Source organism: Balaenoptera borealis (assembly GCF_965194805.1).
Source record: "Balaenoptera borealis genome assembly, chromosome: 11".
Taxonomy (NCBI): domain Eukaryota; kingdom Metazoa; phylum Chordata; class Mammalia; order Artiodactyla; family Balaenopteridae; genus Balaenoptera; species Balaenoptera borealis.
Window position 1 is genome coordinate 39,667,961 of NC_138868.1, and position 16,887 is coordinate 39,684,847.

At 37.5% G+C, this 16,887-nt stretch overlaps 2 protein-coding genes across 5 annotated transcripts in view; one reads left to right on the forward strand and one right to left on the reverse strand.

Moving 5' to 3' along the window:
* The window catches only part of NUCB2 (nucleobindin 2), a 44,134-nt gene extending 31,829 nt beyond the window's left edge, over positions 1-12,305 (reverse strand). Inside the window, exons 1-2 of one of the 4 annotated variants that reach the window (XM_082341605.1) lie at positions 11,924-12,116; positions 7,353-7,505 (exon numbers count right to left, since the gene is read on the reverse strand). The gene's annotated coding sequence lies outside the window, so the exon portion shown is untranslated. Of the gene's footprint in view, positions 1-7,352; positions 7,506-11,923; positions 12,119-12,167 lie in introns of those variants that run through there. The other 3 variants (XM_082341603.1, XM_082341606.1, XM_082341604.1) reach the window with 3 other exon arrangements.
* Positions 11,978-16,887, forward strand: part of LOC309606615 (uncharacterized protein) — a gene marked incomplete at its 5' end in the record, with an annotated part of 45,222 nt that continues 40,312 nt past the window's right edge. The window contains 2 exons of the mRNA XM_082343919.1: positions 11,978-12,602; positions 15,078-15,159. Of these exons, the coding sequence (XP_082200045.1) occupies positions 11,978-12,602; positions 15,078-15,159 (707 nt within the window). The remainder of the gene's footprint in view (positions 12,603-15,077; positions 15,160-16,887) is intronic.

A 16,887-nucleotide genomic window follows, 5' to 3' on the forward strand; every position in this document is an offset into this window, starting at 1 on the left:
CATTAATAAGCAGTTCTGTCTTAGCAATTGGCAGCTATGTCACATACCTTGAAATATGCTCTTTTTTTTTATAGTGTCCACCTTTACTTCAATACACAACAGAAGCTGAGAGTAATAAAAATAAACTATAGATAAATCCAATCTTGGAAGTGGAATCTCTTTACCAACTTGTCACTTCTGCTCTCTCACTCTTCTTTCAAGTCTACCATAAATACGAAGAGAATCAAGCAAGACTGTGTTTGTATATATGAATGTGTCTATGTGTCTGTGTCCTGACAGCATCTCAAAGTGACAGAAAGTCTCTGGGCATCTACTCTAAAACACTGACTGAATTTATGGTTCATAAACATTTCACTGGGTCCCAGGCTTATTATAAATAACAATAGAAACCATCTATTGAGTGTCTACTATGTAGCAAGCAGTATGCCAAACTTTTTTATTATATTAACTAATCTATTTCTTATAATGGCCCTGTGAAATAAATATTATTATTCCCATTTTATAGTACAGAAATCTGAAACACATCAGTTAAAAAACTTGATCTGGGTCACACAGCAGTAAATCGTAGATCCAGAGTTTGGACCTGGAAGTGACTGACTTCAAAGAGTATGTCTGCTTTTAAGCACTGGTTCTCAAAGTGTGGTCCCTGAAAGAGCAGCATCAACACCACCTGGGAATTTGTTAGAAATGCAAATTATCAGGGCTTACTCCAGATCTTCTAAATCAAAGAATCTTTGAGGGGGGTGAGGAAGAGAAGGGGGGGGGCAAAATCTGTTTTAACAAGCCCTATAGGTGATTCTGAGGCATGCTAACATTTGAGGACATACTGCCTCTCCTTAGCTCTGTTTTTCACAAACCTCTTCTACTATGAGAGACAAAGAGAATGCGTATCTGAAAAGTAAATTTGGATCCTCAAGGAAACGAAAATCAGGTGTTACATCTAAGAAGGGTAAGGCAAAACTAAATTTAGGTCTATATTCTAATTCCAGCTGTACCAATTCACTTGCTATGTGATCATAGGTCAGTCAACTAACTTTCCCTGCTTGTCTCCTCATTTTTTAAAATAATGAATTTTTTTAAAGAGACTTTAACTAGAACTCAGTATTCTTTAAGCTCTTAGATTCTATTATCAGTTTATTCTTTTGAAAAATGTGTAGATCTTTTCTGTTACATTATCAGAAATACTACTCAAATTGTTTGTACTCACACCAATTCTAAGAAATTAAATTATATGATTTATAAATGTCTTTAAACCAAACATTGCTGATTCAGCCAGCTGAAAATTACCTTGGTAGATCAAAGAGAAGATCTGGGTGCTGGGATACAAAGAATACAAAAATCAACTACCAAAAAAAGTTCCTATCTAGATAAAATAAGAATGAAGTAAAGCCAGGAATGTTTCACACTTTCAATACAGAGTGTGAGACACTGTACACTTTAAAAAGAGTGAATTTTATGACATGTGAATCATATTTCAACTTTTTTTAAAGTAATGAAAAATAGAGCAAAAAATCTGAGCTTATAAAATAAAATGCGAACATTAAAAAAGGAACAAATACAATTTACAAACATCATTTACCTACAAAAGTATAGAGGTTTTAGAACTAGCCATGCTCTATAACTTTTCATAATTATCCAATTTTTACATTCTTAATGATTTTTGTCTGCTTGTCCTGTCATACTAGAAAAGTGAAAATCTTGCACTTTAATTTTGGATTTATCTGTTTTTCTTTATAATTCTGTCCATTTTCATTTAAATATTTTGAGGCTATGTTATAAAATGTACACAAATTTAAGATTTTCTAGGTTCCTGGTGGATTTAATCTTTTTCACATTTGAGTGACCTTTATACCCCAATTTGCCTTAAGGTCTATTCTGACAGTAATATAGGTAAACCAGTTCTCTTTTGATTAGTGTGTAGATACACACAAACACACACACACACACATTCTCACACACTTACTTTATTTATTTTTTACATTCTCTAATAAATTTTCTTTTATTTGTATGATAAAGACCAGTTATATATAAAATATAAGTATCATATTTTGGGTTTTTTTGGTTATTTTGAAGTATACTTGGTAAAGATGAAATCTTCCTAGCTCATATTTTTATTTTATTTTTTATTTTTTTAACTTTTTATTTTATATTGGAGTATAGCCGATTAACAATGTTGTGATAGTTTCAGGTGCGCAGCAAAGGGACTCAACCATACATATGCAAGTATCCATTCTCCCCCAAACTCCCCTCCCATCCAGGCTGCCACATAACATTGAGCAGAGTTCCCTGTGCTATACAGTAGTTCCTTGTTGGTTATCCATTTTAAACATAGCAGTTCCCAAGTTTTCTAAAAATTCAGCCTAATAATCTTTCCAATTAGAGTATTTTCTCTGTTTATATTTAATCAAATTACTGACATTGTACTTAATTCCTCAGTTTAACATCTCAGAAATCAGAGTGTTTTTCAGTTAATGGAATATTAAAATGTGGTTGACTAAGTGGCAATAGCAATATAATCTTTACAGCCTGCACATGCATGAACTTTATTATAGCTATTCCTACTGCCATCACTTCAGACTGAGTTTTTGCATTTTGGGTACTTCACAAATTGAATTTAATTGCCATTTAAAATGTCTTCAAAAGGATTAAATTATGATTTGGCATTGAAATGAAAAGCTATTCTGGGGAATTCCCTGGTGGCCTAGTGGTTAGGATTCTGGGCTTTCAATGCCGTGGCCCAGGTTCAATCCCTGGTCGGGGAATGAGATACCGCAAGCCTCGTGGCCAAAAAAAAAAATATTTTGTAAACATAGAAATGAAGCAGCTGGTATTAGTGAAGCAAATATTTGATGTTAAAGGAATAACAGCAACTTTACATTTTCTTGTAAAGGAACATTTAAGTGCTTCACCTGACTTTAGACAGGAAGATACCAACAAATAGACAAAGCTGCCTTACATTTTGAGATGCAACAAGATTATCTATGAGCAGCCAAACAATGCAAATGAAGGCAGTAGAAACTGACAATGCCTCCAATATATAAAAAAAAAAATTATAGAACATGAGGCTGATTTGATGGATTCATGAATCGTTAAGGCAAATGTTAATTTGTCAGAGACTTCCTACCAAGACTGAACAGAAGCTGCATAATTTCCATGTAATCTGACGAAGAAACAAAGCTGAATTTAGTCAATAGGAAATGCTGAAAAAATCCTGATGTTCTTTACAGGCCTCAAAATGATATACTAATGCTAAAGGTACTAAAGAGATTGATATCCTGAGAATGGGTTACATAGGGAATAGCATATCACTGAAACACTAGCATAAGCACCTGTGGCCAAAAGTTGCTGCCATGTTAAATTTTAAACTACAAAAGCATTTCCCAAAAACGTTACTGTATATGTAAAAGAGGGATTATGGCTGACTTAAAGGAAGGCTAGCTAAATCTGGTTTGAATGTCCAAGAGCCTTTCATGGTCTGCCAAGGGTATGAGTTTAGTTCTTGATGCATTCTGAGGCTGCGTACCTGCATATTGAAAGAATAAGTTGCTGGAAAGGTATCACAACTTGATGTTATTCCTGATGCCATGTCTAGACAAACTAAAACCCCTCAACATTTTAGTCAATAAACCACTGAAGGAGAGGTTGAGGAAAGAAGATGAATCTAACAAATTTCCATTGTCATCTTTTGAAAAGCACTAGCACCAAAGCTTGCAAAATGAGTATCATCTTTTGGAAAGCACTGGCATCAAAGCTTGCAAAATGAATGTCAGAGGCTTGGAAGAAAATTCTAGGCAAATGGTCTTAAAGAAATTCCCAGAATAAAATTACCCTCACTCTTCATAGTAGAGAGAAAAATGTCGTGTGGGAAAACACAAACATTCACAATTCTGAATCAAGAAAGCATTTCAAAAGACTCAGACTATGAATGTGAAAAAGTCTTAGGAATACCTTAACCAATTTATTTAACTTGTAATTTCTTTATGTATCTGCAAAAGTGATGTGAGAAAAATCTATATGTTTAAATGAATCTTAAAAAGCACTTTTGGTAAACACAAAATGAAATTATAAGTGATAAAGCACAGTGTAATAGTTTAACTGGCAGTATGTGTTCTATATAGTATAAACTGGTGTCTTAATATCAATGGAGTCTTAGAGTTGATGAAACACCATCTTCTTTTTGGCTTTCTATTTATCCTGCCTCTTTAATATTTATCTCCTCTTCTTTCTTGCCTGTTTTTTTAAATTTTGTTTTTGACTGATGAGGAATTTTTAAAATACATTTTCCCCTTCTATTAGTTTCTAATCTTTTACTGTTTATTCTAGAAATAATTAGGACAATTAACTTACTGAAGTCTAAAGTTAATTAAAACATTTACTCCTTAATAAGCCCTCAATAAATGTTAACTGTTATAACAAAAGAAATGAAAATTTTTCTAGCTCATTAGGTAGAAAAGTAACGATACAAAGATGTCTTTAAACACCAAGATAATGTCAAATGTGTCAGAGATAGGTTTACAGATTTTCATTAACCCAGTAATATACAAATGTCCATACAAAAGAAGGAGAGATGAACGATAAGGAGAGGCAATGGAAAGAAAGGGAGACTAATTTACTTCTCTTCCATTATCAGGTTAGTAAGAATGGCCTTCTCGTTTCTTTTATCACTCTCTTCTTCCATAAGAACAGAGTCCTAAAGAGGAAATACTGGGCCAAACTAGCTGGCTGACACAGCAGACTGATCCAAACCAGGATAGGCTGAAAATTAACGCTCTGAAGTAGCATAATGTGAAATTCTAAATCAGGCAGTGATCTCAAGACAGCATGAAGGGATTTCCCTGGCGGCGCAGTGGTTAAGAATCCACCTGCCAATGCAGGGGACATGGGTTCGATCCCTGGTCGGGGAAGATCCCACATGCCGCAGAGCAACTAAGCCCCTGCCGCATGACTACTGAGCCTGCGAGCCACAACTACTGAGCCCATGCTCCACAACTACTGAAGCCTGCATGCCTATAGCCCGTGCTCCACAACAAGAAAAGCCACTGCAATGAGAAGCCTGCGCAACACAAGGAAGAGTAGCCCCCACTCACCTCAACTAGAGAAAGCACGCGCACAGCAAAGACACAACACAGCCAAAAAAAAAAAAAAAAAAAAAGCATGGAAAGCACTGATCCCAAAGGCATTAGAGCCTCAAGAAAAATTACAAAATAAGCAGAGTTCTTGGGACTTCCCTGGTGGTCCAGTGGTTAAGAATCCGCCTTCCAATGCAGGGGACACAGATTCAATCCCTGGTTGGGGAGCTAAGATCCCATATGCCGCGGGGCAACTAACCCTGTGCGCCGCAACGAGACAGAGAAGCCCGTGCACCACAATGAAGACCCAGCACAGCCAAAATTAAAAAAAAAAAAAAAAAAAAGCAGAGTTCTTAAGCCTCTCCTAACATGCAGTAGATACAAAATAATTTCCCTAAATGTCTAAGTCCTAAAAGTAAGTTTAACTCTCCTTCCCTGTCTCCACCAAATCAAAATTCCCATTCATAAACAGAGGCACATTTCTCAACTACTGATTCGTACCAGTAATTATCCAGATTAAGTTTACTTGGGGTGTGTATGTGTGTGTGTGTTTCTCAAGAGTTTCCTGTTTTGCTTGTTTGTAGGGAGAAAAACCCTGGAAGTGGTTAAAAAGCATGGTCACGGGTGAGAAGTGTGAAGAGTACAAAAAACTGAAACTAGTTTGTCTCTCTTTCCTTTTGTTTCTCTTCTTCCTCCCTCATCCATCTCTTTCTCCCTCCCTCAACCCTCCTCTTTTACTCCTATTCCTTTTAAATTTAAGACTGAATTGAAGTATGTTTTCTTTAATCTGTTGTACGCTATTTATTAATTTAACAAATATTTACTAAGTACTCACTATATTCCAGCCATTATGCTGGATACAAAGGTAAGTGAGATAGACATGGTCCCTACCATCACAGGGTTTTCAATCTAGTGTGGAAGGCAGCCTATTAAGTAAACAATTGCAATTTGAAAAAAGCTGCTTACAAAACAACATATAGCATGATCCTTTCTGTTAATTGAACAAATTTTAAGGCATTAAAATAGTATTCAGCAAATAAGACATTTTCAGTCAGGTGACTTACAATGCTAAATGTCTTAATTTGCTCCTTATATTCCTTCTAATATCCCTAAAAGATTGACTGAATCTTTAGGTTCTTCCCCCATCCAATTTCCATTTCCTAAATTTCAGTTTCCTTTTCTCAAAACTTTATTTCAATTCACTTTCTTTACAGATATAATGGCAATTGAATCATTTCATGTGACAAGTATAGGGTATATTTACATAATATTTATCCAAAAAAGTCTGGAAGGAAATAAAATATTGGTATACCTAAGTAAGTTAAGCAAGGGCTAGTAGTTAAGTAAGAGGAAATTTCAAGACGGTTAACAGTTAAGTTGTTTTAAAAAAACCACAACTTTTAACCAAGAAGAAAGGTAAAAATGTTCCTTGCGTGACAACATTGAATTTAAATGTATCTTAAGGTGGATTACACTTTTCAACATAAATTTACTTCCTGATGACTTATTATGTGATACTCTTAGGATAACTTATCTCTGTCTTTTTAGTATTTTGCATAAAGCAAGTGGCTCAATAAATGTTAGCTACACAACCAACATCTACTATTGAACATTTATGGGTAATTTTTTTTAAATAACCAGAACAAATACCCAATCAAGACAGAAAGCCTTCTATAAGGAATCATGGGATAAACATAACAAAAGAAAAACAATGTATTAGATGAAAGTTATTTCCTTCTAGAGACAATGGTCAGACTTAAAGCTCTGCCATGGCAAATTACTGAAGCTTCTTTGAGTGGTTATCACAGCTTACAGATATCAGAGATGAAAGAGAAAAAGATCCATATTGTGGCAAATACTTCTATTTCCCAGCCAATATCCAAATCTTCCCTTCCTCTTCAATAACAAAAGCCCCATTTTATTCAGGGCAGCCATGTATCCAGCTACATTTCCCTGCTTCCCTGGTAGCCTGAGCTTTGGTTCAGGATAATCTCCTTAAAGGGAGAGGATGCATCCTTCTTTGTCTTTGCCTTGCTGCCTGGAACTTTGCTTTGACAGTTAGAGCTCTGGCAGCTATTTTGGACTATGAGAACCAGGGCCACATCTTAGGAATAGCAGATCAAAGAACTGGAAAAAGTTTAGGTCCCTGGTGACTTTATGAAGCTACTATACCTATCCTAGGCTGCTTACCTCAAAAATTACTTTACATGAGAAAACAAACATTTTATGTTGAAGCCACCACTAAGTCTGTTTTCATTTTTGCTTTCTTAACTGATCACTTACCTTCAAACAGGTAAAGAATTTTTATCTCCTTTTTACAGATCAGGCAACTGAGATCCAGAGAGGTAAGATGACTTGCGCAAGGTCAGTTAGTGAAGAGGTGGGTCTGGCTCCTGGCTCAATGCTTTTTCGCTAAGAACTGACTCTTAACAGGTTCTAAATATATGTAAAAAAAAAAAAAAAATTAAAAATAAACATAAATTTAGCCTTATTACAGTGGTAATGGCACATGACAGTGTAAACATTTGTCAAATCCTGTGATAAGAAAAGGTACCAAATTTCTATAAAGTGGAATGAGACTGTATCATATTCCAGTGAGGGAAGGGAAAGAAATATATTAACTAAACAGAATCAAAGACCAGAATAAGCAAAGATACTCATTTATTGTACCCAGGCTTTACCATATTGCTCCTCTTTTAAATAACTAAGAAAAGTTCAAATGAAAAGCTTATTTTCCTCTGCAATGAGACTTCAATATATAGGGTAAGTTTCCCCATTAAATCCTTAACTGGAATTTTTCTTAAAATCTTTATCTGGAACCTTTTTTTACTCTTACCACCGCTTTTAAAAATTAACCTTGGCCCCAGCCTCAGACATAGTGATCAGTAATAAAGCAAAACATCTCAAAGTCTTTTTTGAAATCCACTACCTAACTGTAAAATACAAGGCAGTTAGCTCATGTGCAAACTCACCAGTGAACATAATTATTTCTAAGCAGTATGTAAAGAAAATAAGGAAATAAAATATCTTCAAGTTTTAAGAACACATATTTATTTCTTTTCATGGTACTATATTTAACATAAAATTATCTAAGCAGGAGAGTAATCATATGCATGTAATATGTCGGAAAGGCACATGACTTTTATTAACACAGCATGGTCAAAAATAAACAGCAGATTTAATCCTAAACACTCCCATTTATTGGCAAGCTATTTGACTCTCTGAGTCTCGATTTTCCTATCTATAAAATTGAACAATACTTCTCCATAAGTTTTTGGCTGGATGAAAATAAGAATGAATACAATGTAACTAGCACAGTACTGGCAATAGTAAATGCTCCATAAACAGTAATGCCCTTCCTGTCTTGAAAATTTAATATCTATATATTTAAATAATTTAAATCTGTGCTGTAAACACCCAAAGTCATTGAACTTAAAAAGCAATAAACCAGTTTGACATACAACCTTAAATGTCATTTTTTGAAAGGCCATGTTAGAGCTCTCCTCTGAGCATTGCCATAGCCAAAGTCCTGATGCAGCTGTAGGCCAATGAAAAGAATACATCCAACAAAAGAAGAACACAATCTCTTCCTCCCTGGAATTAAAACAGAGCTTCTGGGATTCCCTGGTGGCGCTGTGGTTAAGAATCCGCCTGCCAGTGCAGGGGACATAGGATTGAGCCCTAGTCTGGGAAGATCCCACATGCCGTGCAGCAACTAAGCCCATGCGCCACAACTACTAAGCCTACGCTCTAGAGCCCACGAGCCACAACTACTGAGGGCAGCATGCCTCAACTACTGAAGCCCGGGCGTCTAGAGCCCGTGCTCCGCAACAAGAGAAGCCACCGCAATGAGAAGCCCGTGCACCTCAATGAACAGTAGCCCCCGCTCATCACAACTAGAGAAAAGCCCGCGAGCAGCAGCGAAGACCCAACGCAGCCAAAATAAATAACTAAATAAATAAAATTAAAAATAAAATATATATATGAAAAAAAGAAACTTTCTAAAATTAAAAAATTAAAAAAAATAAAACATCAGATGTATGACCAGCTGCGCTGGACTCCAACCCTTCCCTGTATCAAGATATCAGCATAGATCTTAGTGTCTCTGCTGCTCATATCTGTAGAAAAGGACACCAATCAAGAAAACCAGTATATTGCCTTTTTTTTCCAACCCTAAAAGACAGCTACAGTATTCTTTTTTTTTTAATTAACCATTCTTTTAATTGAAGTATAGTTAATTTACAATGTTGTATTACTTGCAGGTGTACAGCAAAGTGATTCAGTTATATATATATATTTATATTTATTCTTTTTCAGATTCTTTTCCATTATAGGTTATTACAAGATACTGAATATAGTTTCCTATGCTATACAGTAGGTCCTTGTTGTTTATTTTATATATAGTAGTGTGTAAATGTTAATCTCAAACTCCTAATTTATCTCTCCCTCTCCCCTACAGTATTCTTGATGATAAGCTTCTGAAAAGCAGATACTGTCACACATATGTATACTCAATAAACATATGAGCAACAGTAAAAATTTTAAATTTATTAAAATTACGTGTTCATTATTTACACATACTGTACTTCAATAACTAAAATACAGTATGTCAAGAAGCTCTGCCAAAAAAAAAAAACAAAGAAAAAACAAACAAACAAAAAACTCTGCCAAAAATAAAAGCATGCAACTGCTATCTCATTTTCCATTAGGCTGCCTTAAATTTTTAAAATCAGAGAACGCTGGGACCAGAAATGATCTTAGAGGTTGTTCGGTTCAGACCCTACATTTATAAAAGGTTATAAGGCACAGGGAGGTTAACTGAGTTGGCCAAGATCATTTGGCAGAGCCAGGATTGGAATCTGGCCATTTAATTCTAATTAAATGTACTTTTTACCATATTGTGGTGGTTTTTAAAAATTTTAGATTGAAAATCATTAAAGTGATCAATGGTTTTCCTTGAATAAATTATTTTAAATTGTTAGGAGCCTGTTTTTTAAAGTCTATAAACTAATTGAGCCTGTTTTTTAAAGTCTATAAACTAATTGCTTGTATTAAACTCCTGAGCCTGTTTTTTAAAGTCTACAAACTAATTGCATGTATTAAACATAAAAATAACAATTTCCCCTTTCTAGACCTTCAGTTATTTAGAAAAAGTTAATCATCTATCATGTCAAATATAGTCAACTCAATTACAATACTTAAAAGATTATTGACTTTAAGAATTATTTTCAGTACATTTTGAAATCCTACACTTGATTCCTCCAGCTACCCAACACTTAAAAGGGTATTTTGCACACTTCAGTCATCTAAAGGGTCCTTAGAAAGTGGAAAGCAATTTAAATATTATTCTAAATAACACAAAATTAGTTTGGTATGTCTAGATACATAACATATTCCAAAATAAAAAGACACTGGTATTGATCATGTTACTGATACTCTATATTAGTGCCCATAATAACTAGTGTTTTGAAAGGTACCCTTATTGTCTTAATTGTGCATTTCATTTTAACTGCTGTTTACAGAGCACAAACCAGCTTGGCAAAAAGTATAATGAAAGGGTATATACAAAATGTGTGGTATGAACAATAAGTACCTCAGATCAGAGAAAGGTAAACACAACATGGACTTCACCCTTGCAAAATGGGTAAAACTAGAATAGAAGGGGAACAACATAGGTAACCACAAGGAGACAAATGAATTTTTCACTTGTCTTGAAAAGCTGGACCAGATCATGGAGAATTTAAAGACCAAGATGAGAAACAGAAGTTCCTATGTTTACCCTAATAACAAGAGGGATATTATTTGAGATTTCATTTCTAATTCTAATTTCCATGTTTTTTCTTAAAATTTTGACTCTACAAACTGAGGAAGAATTGTTGAAACATCTGTTTGTTCAACGTTTGTTGAACTTGGTTTTCAAGTGTTATAAAACAAGAACTAACACTCGGCTTAAATCAGAATGAGTCCCGAGGCAACATCTATGAGGAACAAGATGCAAGAATCTGGATATTGGCTGACACTATTCAACAGAATTTACCAGGGAAGCTCTTAAGAAACAAGTAATTTAAGTAGGCTGTAAAAGAAGCTATAAGTTAACGGATCCAAATCTATTATACCACTAGTCATACTACTTTTAATGAATTCCTTAAAGTAAATATCTCATGAATTCTTTCAGTTCTTATAAGGAAAGTCCACAATCTCCTTCAGACAACATTGACTATCAGATATAATTGCATTTAACCTCCCTTCTCCCTCCTCCCCCCTTTTTTAACCCAGGTAATGTATAGTTTGGTGTTCATATTCACTCATGAATTTAATAGCCTTAATAAAAGGCTTAGACGGCAGCACTTACTTATTTAATTGTGTAAATGGACATTATCCAATTTAGGAGTTTAGTGGACACTTTGAGACTTTCAAGAGGTTCTGCCTCCCAGAAATGAGAGTAATGGTTCAATGGTTTATGTTCATATTTTCTTTCTTGACATTATAAAATAATTGCCTTCCAAGACCACTGCCAGCACCAACCACAACAATAACCACATTTACTCACTCAGTCACTATTTAGCAGGTGCAACAAGGAAGTACCATCTTTCTCAAACCCTGTACCATCATCTCACACCTAATGGTTTGTCACTTAGGGAAAACAATACCACACCTGGCACGAACTTTCTCCTCCCCTAATGTCAGCGGTTGCCGGCTGAACAGAACCGGCAGAAGAGCAGGATTCACCGGCCTATCTTAGCTCTGCGCCTCAGCCGGTGGTGAGCATCAGTCTCACCAGGGGGCACCTCCCTCGCCCATCAACCTGCCAAGGCCGGGCTGGAGCCCAGCCTGGGACTTGGTCCTGCACTCACCCCCCGCCTGCTCCTCGCCAAGAGCCTACCACTTTCATCGACCGCAAAGAAAGCATGGGTGCCCGGCAGCGAGTGGAACGGAGAAAGAGACCCCGCGTCTCAAGCTCGAGCTGGAAGGCACTCTCCACCGTGCCCGCCCAACCGTGGAGCTCCCACCATCCTTACTGCCGGGGCAGGGTAGGCGAAGACCTGAGCTTTATCTCAGGACCCACCCCAGCCTCCCGCGGTGCAGAGCCTCACCCACCTCAAGATCGCCGGCCTTACGAAGCCGCGTCTCCACACGCGAAGCTCCGCCTGCTGAACGCTTGCAGCGCACAGACCTGCCTCGCCAGCCCCCAGCCGGCGGCTCTGCTCTGTACTTCTACCCACCGCGCGCTCCCGCCTCCTTGCTGCCATGGCGACCGCCCCGGGCCCCAGCAGCCGCTAATTGGTCCTACCCGGAGAGTGGAAGGCGCCGATTGGCAAGGGCGGAGACCAGGCCGCGCCGGAGGGCTTGGAGGCGGGCGGTGTGGAGAGCTAACGCGTAGGAGCCCCGGGGAGGGTGAGCCAAGAGGGACGTGGCGCTCTGCGGCGCGGGCTGAGAAGCCGCGCCCCTTCCTTCTCTGGCTTTCATGGAGAGTCCTGTGGAGCAGGATTTGGGTGGGTGAGGTGCTTACCCGGGACGCGGACAAAAACCCAGGTATCTCCTCCCCTTCGGCCCGTGGTCCGCGCCGGCAGCTCCCGGACTGGTCAGAGACAGGCTGTTAGGCTCGTTTTCACCCACAGGCCTCGCTTGGGTCTAACACCCTGGGCCTCCTCCATGGCGGGAATCTTACTCATATTTGTAACCTCACCCTCCCCTGTTTTGCTGGGCCCTGGGCCACTATGGCTTGATTGCTTTTATTTCACCTTGTCTCACACCCATCTGCGGACATCTGTCTTTTCTTCACACCCTTCTCATAGAACTGAGACATCTACTCCACAACCCTCATTTTAAAGATAGGAAAACTCAGCTTCAAAGATACTAGTGGCGAGGGTTAGAGAAGCTTTTGGAGCCTCAAGGCTGGTTTCGAAACTTAAGTCTGCCAAATAATGGCATCTTTCTCCGAGCCTTAGTTTTCTCCCTTGTGAAAAATAGTATATACCTCAGAGTTGTTAGTGAAGATTAGATAAGATTCCCGAAAACCAGTATAGAACCTGTTGCATATATGTTAGTAATGGTAGCTTCTTTTTATCAGGAAGTAATAGAGAATAGTAGCTAAGTCACAAATTTGGAGCCAGACTGCCTATGTCAAACCAATTCCTTGACTCGCAGCAAGTTATTTAAGTGCTCTGTGCCTCACTTTCCTTATCTGTAAAATGAGAATAATAGTACCCTCCTCCTTACAGCGTAAGTTAATAGAAAAGTGACAGGCACATAGTAAGTGCTCAGTAAATGTTAGCCCTTCTCACTTTAGTGGCTGAGCTACAACTATAATTCAGGTCTCTAGATTCCAAGACCAGCAATCTTTACTCTTAGACACCTCTCATCTGTATACTTACAACAGTGGCTGGAGGTTAAGCTTTTTTGAAGGTTCAGGAGGAAACACTTGTCCATTTTCTTAAAATCTCAAACTCTCTCTCTTATCATCATGAAAGTCCTAGAATGTTATGACTCTGCCTTCACTGAGGGTTTAATAGCAGAGACAAATGTGAGGAAAGTAATCATATTCGGTTCTGATGGAGAGATTGAAAAGTGAAAACACTAGAGAAAGAAAGGATATTCAAGAGGTTATGGTATAGGAGGACTAAATTTCTATTTGAAAAACATGAGAAATACTAATACGGGGGTATTGGTTATGTACCATTAGTAAGCAATGTTAGTGTTAGGTCAGGAGACAATACCACATCCCATCACTGTGGAAAACACTAAACTGTAAATACATCAAAGGCAGAAGCTATCTTCCACATTTTTATTACCCATTATCTACCAAAGGGCCAAGCACACTGTGCCTGATCTAGGCCCTAAAAATTGGGATAAACCCTTTAAGGGGAGACCCTGAAAGATCTTGTAATAATCTATCTAGATTATTTATCTAGATAAATATTATTTATTACTATTATCTAGTAATCCAATGGAGAAGAAGAATGGAAAATGAGAAATTGGATTAGTCCAACAACACAGTGAAAAGAAAAAGGTAACACTAGCTTGGTGACTGAGATGCTGGCAATATTCTCAGCAATATTCTGGGGTGAAAGAAGAAGAAAACAAGAAAGACAGGAAAACCAAGATGGAACAGCAAGACTCAGGATTAGGAGAGATCACTGAGGAAAGTATTTAAGAATGTCGTGTGCCTGTAAAGCAGGCAACAGCTTCTCTTATACTAGTAAAGACTATTTTGTGGTAGAGAAAAATAGGAATGTTGACAGTGAGCCCTGGAACTATGAGCTCATGTGAGGGACTTATAAGGAAATGTTATTACTTAATAGGTAAAACCCCAAACTTGGAGAGGGAAAAAACAAGACTTTGGAGTCAGACCTGGGTCCCAGCCCTGCCTGGATTAAAAACTCAGTTCTATCTTTATTAGTAGAGTGTCTTCTGGCAAGTTACTTAACCTCTCTCCATAGCATAGCTTCCTCACCTATAGCATGGAGGCAATAATAGTTCCCACCTCATAGACTTGTGAGGATTAAATGTGTTTATATTTGTAAAGCAGAGCAGTGCCTGGCACATAGTAAGTGCTATATTAATGTCTGTTACAATATTGGTCTCAGTTTCTCCATCTGTAACCTGGGAGCATAATATTGAACTTATTGTAAGGGTTCAAAGGATGTATGTAAACCGTTAGAGAAGAGATGCTCAATAAATATTATTTCTCTGCCCCCTCCACCCCTGCAAGCCCCCAGCCTGTTACCTCTGAACTCCTTTCTGATTAACACTGCCACTGCCATCAAGGGGCTATTGCTCAACCTGGTCTAAGCAAGGATAAAATATCTTTGCTTGATTTTTCTTGGCTCAGATGAAAAGCTCAAAATGAGTTTACTGGAGGCCAGGAGAAAATAAAAGGGAAACAACTCCAGAGAACCAGCTGATGTGAAGCCTGCCCCATACTTTGGTCTTCCAGGAAAAAAAAAAAAAAGGTGTCAGGGAGATTCTGGCTTTTTAACACTTCAATTTTCCCCTTCTCACTTCTAGGATCCCACAGGACATCACCTGGCCAAGTTCTTCATTGTGTTCAGAATGGGGGAGAGGGAGGCAGGAGTACTTACAAGAGACAGTAAGTAATCAGAAAGAGGAAAACAACAGTACACTGTACATGGGCACCAAGACTTAACAGTTTTATTACGATCTAGGTCAGTGGTCAGCAGACCAGGCCCTTGGGCCAAATCACCCAACTGCCTGTTTTTGTAAATAGTTTTATTGGAACACAGCCATTCTCAACAGCCACACTCATTTGCCTATGTATTGTCTCTGATTGCTTTTGAATTACAAGGGCAAGGTTGAGTGGTTGTAATGGAGAATCTATGGCCCTCAAAGCCAAATATATTTACTACCTGACTCTACAGAAAAAAAATTGCTAACCTTTGATCTTGATAATTCACCCAGAATCCTTTGTCAATATCCCGACTGCAAAAATGTTCACCTTCGTCAAATCCCCTAATCCATTGCTTCTCAAACTTTAATGTGCATACAAATTATCTGGGGGGTCTTATTAAAATGCAGATTCTGATTCAGTAGATCTACAATGAGGCCTGAGGTTCTGCATTTCTAACAAACACTAGGGTGATACCAGTATTGCTAGTCCCTAGATCAAACTTCATCCCATCAGCCTTTTCTTTAAATTTATTTTATTGAGATATAATTGACATATCATTATATTAGTTTCAAGTATACAACATAATGTTTCAATATTACATATTCAATATGTATATATTGCAAAATGATCAACACAATATGTCTAGTTAATGTCCATCACCACACGTAGATACAATTTTTTTTTCTTGTGCTGAGACTTAAGATTTACTCTCTTTAGCAACTTTCAAATGTGAAATACAGTATTTCAAACTCCATAAAGGACCAACTGTATAGCACAGGGAACTCTACTCAATACTGTGTAATGACCTATATGGGAAAAGAATCTAAAAAAGATGGATATATGTATATGTATAACTGATTCACTTTGCTGTACACCTAAAACTAACACAACATTGTAAATCAACTATACTCCAATAAAAATTTTTTAAAAACCCTAATTAAACTTAAAAGCTTTTGCACAGCAAAGGAAACCATAAACAAAACGAAAAGACAACCATTAGAATAGGAGAAAATATTTGCAAGCAGAGCAACCGACAAGGGATGAATCTACAAAATATACAAACATCACATGCAGCTCAATATCAAAAAATCAAACAACCCAATCAGAAAAATGGGCAGAAGACCTAAATAGACGTTTCTCCAAAGAAAACATACAAATGGTTAAAAAGCATGTGAAAAGATGCTTCAATATCACAAGTTATTAGAGAAATGCAAATCAGAACTACAATGAGGTATCACTCACACCGGTCAGAATGACCACCATCAAAAAAATCTACAAACGATAAATGCTGGAGAGGGTGTGGAGAAAAGGGAACCCTCCTACACTGCTGGTGGGAATGTAAACCAGTACAGCCACTATGGAGAATAGTATGGAGGTTCCTTAAAAAACGAAAAGTAGAGCTACCATATGATCCAGCAATCCCACTCCTGGGCATAGATCCAGAGAAAATCATAATTCAAAAAGTCACATGCACCCCAGTGTTCACTGCAGCACTATTTACAATAGCCAGGACATGGAAGCAACCCAAATGTCCGTCAACAGAGGAATGAATAAAGAAGATGTGGTACATATATACAGTGGAATATTACTCAACCATAAAAAGAACGAAATAATGCCACTTGTAGCAACATGGATGGACCTAGAGATTGTCATACTAAGTGAAGTAAATCAGATGGAGAAAGACAAACA